Source organism: Limulus polyphemus, unplaced genomic scaffold, assembly GCF_000517525.1.
Source record: "Limulus polyphemus unplaced genomic scaffold, Limulus_polyphemus-2.1.2 Scaffold4518, whole genome shotgun sequence".
NCBI lineage: Eukaryota > Metazoa > Arthropoda > Merostomata > Xiphosura > Limulidae > Limulus > Limulus polyphemus.
The window spans coordinates 64,171-67,309 of NW_013670128.1; the positions used below are offsets into that span (position 1 = coordinate 64,171).

General features: G+C 30.7%; 1 protein-coding gene across 1 annotated transcript in view; it reads right to left on the reverse strand.

Annotated features, from left to right (window-relative positions):
• Positions 1 to 2,199, reverse strand: part of LOC106471289 (UPF0577 protein KIAA1324-like homolog) — a 6,796-nt gene extending 4,597 nt beyond the window's left edge. Inside the window, exons 1-2 of the mRNA XM_013931888.2 lie at positions 2,066 to 2,199; positions 301 to 377 (exon numbers count right to left, since the gene is read on the reverse strand). Of these exons, the coding sequence (XP_013787342.1) occupies positions 301 to 377; positions 2,066 to 2,139 (151 nt within the window). The 5' untranslated portion in view covers positions 2,140 to 2,199. The remainder of the gene's footprint in view (positions 1 to 300; positions 378 to 2,065) is intronic.
• Positions 2,200 to 3,139: the final 940 nt, after the last annotated feature.

The window sequence follows — 3,139 nt, forward strand, 5'->3', positions numbered from 1 at the left end:
TAGTTTAACACTGTACTAAGCTGTGTTTGTAGTTTAACACTGTACTAAGCTGTGTTTGTAGTTTAACACTGTACTATGCTGTGTCTATAATTTAACACTGTACTAAACTGTGTCTATAATTTAACACTGTACTAAGCTGTGTTTGTAGTTTAACACTGTGCTAAGTTTTGCCTGTAATTTAATTGTTATTTCTTTGTACTTTACAAAAGATTATGTTTTTTAATGGATCATTACACTAAAATAACATAATTAGTGACAATCAAATATATTTTAACTTAAATATTAGCTAACATCACTCACCTTCTACAAACTCCTTCACAATGCTGATGTTGTTGTATGAAGGTTTCGTTGTTATTCCAACTAAAGTATCCCCCAAACTGTAAGAATTAAATGTGAGTATTCATTCTTCTTTTACATGAAATTACTTCACACACAAATTAAAACTAACAATGATACAAAAATACACAAGAATAAAAGCAGAGAAATTAATTATCAGCTTTTTCTTAGAGAAGTGTATCATAAATACAGAAAGGAAATAAATAAAAACAGTATGTTTTATAGGACCATAAACCTTTGACAGTTTTATGTTCTCTCATTGTTTATAATGAATATCTTGTTCTTTTATATGGACAGTTCAAACTAAGAAACAACTTTAGAACAAAACAATCAACAGACGTATTTCTTAGGAGAAAGAAGAGGTCACTCTTTGACTTTTTTAAATTACACCCCTATGTGTCTGAACAGATACAAAAGGTTAATATATGCTGTATTTCATCCCTTTGTAATTACAACTCTAATATACGCTGTATTTCATCCCTTTGTAATTACAACTCTAATATACGCTGTATTTCATCCCTTTGTAATTACAACTCTAATATATACTGTATTTCATCCCTTTGTAATTACAACTCTAATATACGCTGTATTTCATCCCTTTTAATTACAACTCTAATATACGCTGTATTTCATCCCTTTGTAATTACAACTCTAATATACTGTATTTCATCCCTTTGTAATTACAACTCTAATATACGCTGTATTTCATCCCTTTGTAATTACAACTCTAATATATGCTGTATTTCATCCCTTTGTAATTACAACTCTAAAGTGTAATAATCAAATTTATTGACTTAATCTGTAGTTATTTTAAATCAAATAAATACATACAAATTTGCTAAAGTGGGTGATAAGGGGCTTTCCATGCTAAACCCATTTCTTAGGACTGCGTGATAGAGGGGTTCCCATGCTAAGCCAATTTATTAGGACTGGGTGATAGAGGGCTTCTCATACTAAGCCCATTTGCTAGGACTGGGTGATAGAGGGCTTTCCATGTTAAGCCCATTTATTAGGACAGTTTTACCTCCACTCGACGAGAATATCTGAAACTATCTAAGCCTACTTTGTAGAACTATGTTTCAGTTTTCGTTATCATATATCTGTAAAAATAAACAATTTAGATTTAAATTTGATGATGAGGAACCCAGTTTGATATAATAAAGTTTGAAGATGGCTTGAACGAGTTTAACATAGTAACAGATGTACAACAAAACCTTGTAAATTTGTTACTATATTAAACTTATTATAAAACTTTCTTCATTACCCATTCAAGCCATCTTCAAACTTTATCAAATTATCTTTACGAGTTCTTGTTACAATTTCTTCCAGTAGGGGGCTCTTCATACACAGAGAACTTAAAAGAAAAGTTCGCCTTTCTGTAGTTCAGTCATATGTATGTGAGTCTATAATGATCATTCACAGATAGAGATTTTCTTTATGTTTTTATTCTTATAGTAATAGTCTTTAGTGTAAACATATCATTATGTGCTAATATTTATGTTAGAATGAAGGCAGAGGAGGCTGAACAGATAGAGATTTTCTTTACGTTTTTATTTTTATAGTAATAGTCTTTAGTGTAAACATATCATTATGTGCTAATATTTATGTTAGTCTGAACAGATAATATAATGTACTCATACTTCTTCTCTTGAAGTATGCATTCAATCTGAGACACTGAAAAACAATCTATTTGAGAACCTCTTTCTGACCTATATATTGGGTTACTTACCTGACAGATTGAGTAGCAAGTGATGATGCTCCTACTTGACCTGTAGAGGGCACTAGTGTAGATCTACAGACCATAGATCTTATTTCATTTTCACTTTGAAACTGTTCTACGTTTTCCTAATAGTGAGACACATGAAACATATGTAATCAGATTTTTATCTTTGTACTTTCACATTCCAACCTCAAGAAATATGGGTGCCAATTTATATCCACAAAAGATATAGAAAACACTATATATACATACATACATATAGTTACTAACCAGTATGAACTGACAAGCTTTATTAATTCACATGTTTATTTATCAGTTTTAGTTTCCAAGTTGAATTCTTGGGGAATATTCAAGTTCAATTAATATATACTGACTATTTTTTTTGTTACTGATAATAAATCTATTTTAATATGGATGGAAAGAATAAGGTAGGTATATATCATAATACAAAGAGCTGAATTGGTGCTGCTATAATCTTTTTTTGCATTTCCAGAAAATTCCAATTCCCAGCTAAATAACCTTTGTATAGATCTAGTTTCATTATCAAATCAGTACAGAATGTATATTTATTTAATCTCTAAACAACTACATGACTGTGACCACAATGTAATGAGAAAATAATGAAAAGGTTCTGATGTGTCTCATGTTGATGACTGTAAAACAACTACATGACTGTGACCACAATGTAATGAGAAAATAATGAAAAGGTTCTGATGTGTCTCATGTTGATGACTGTAAAACAACTACATGACAGTGACCACAATGTAATGAGAAAATAATGAAAAGGTTCTGATGTGTCTCATGTTGATGACTGTAAAACAACTACATGACTGTGACCACAATGTAATGAGAAAAGAATAGAAAAGGTTCTGATGTGTCTCATGTTGATGACTGTAAAACAACTACATGACCATGATCACAAGGTAATGAGAAAATAATGAAAAGGTTCTGATGTGTCTCATGTTGATGACTGTAAAACAACTACATGACCATGATCACAATGTAATGAGAAAATAATGAAAAGGTTCTGATGTGTCTCATGTTGATGACTGTAAAACAACTGCATGACCATGACCACAATGT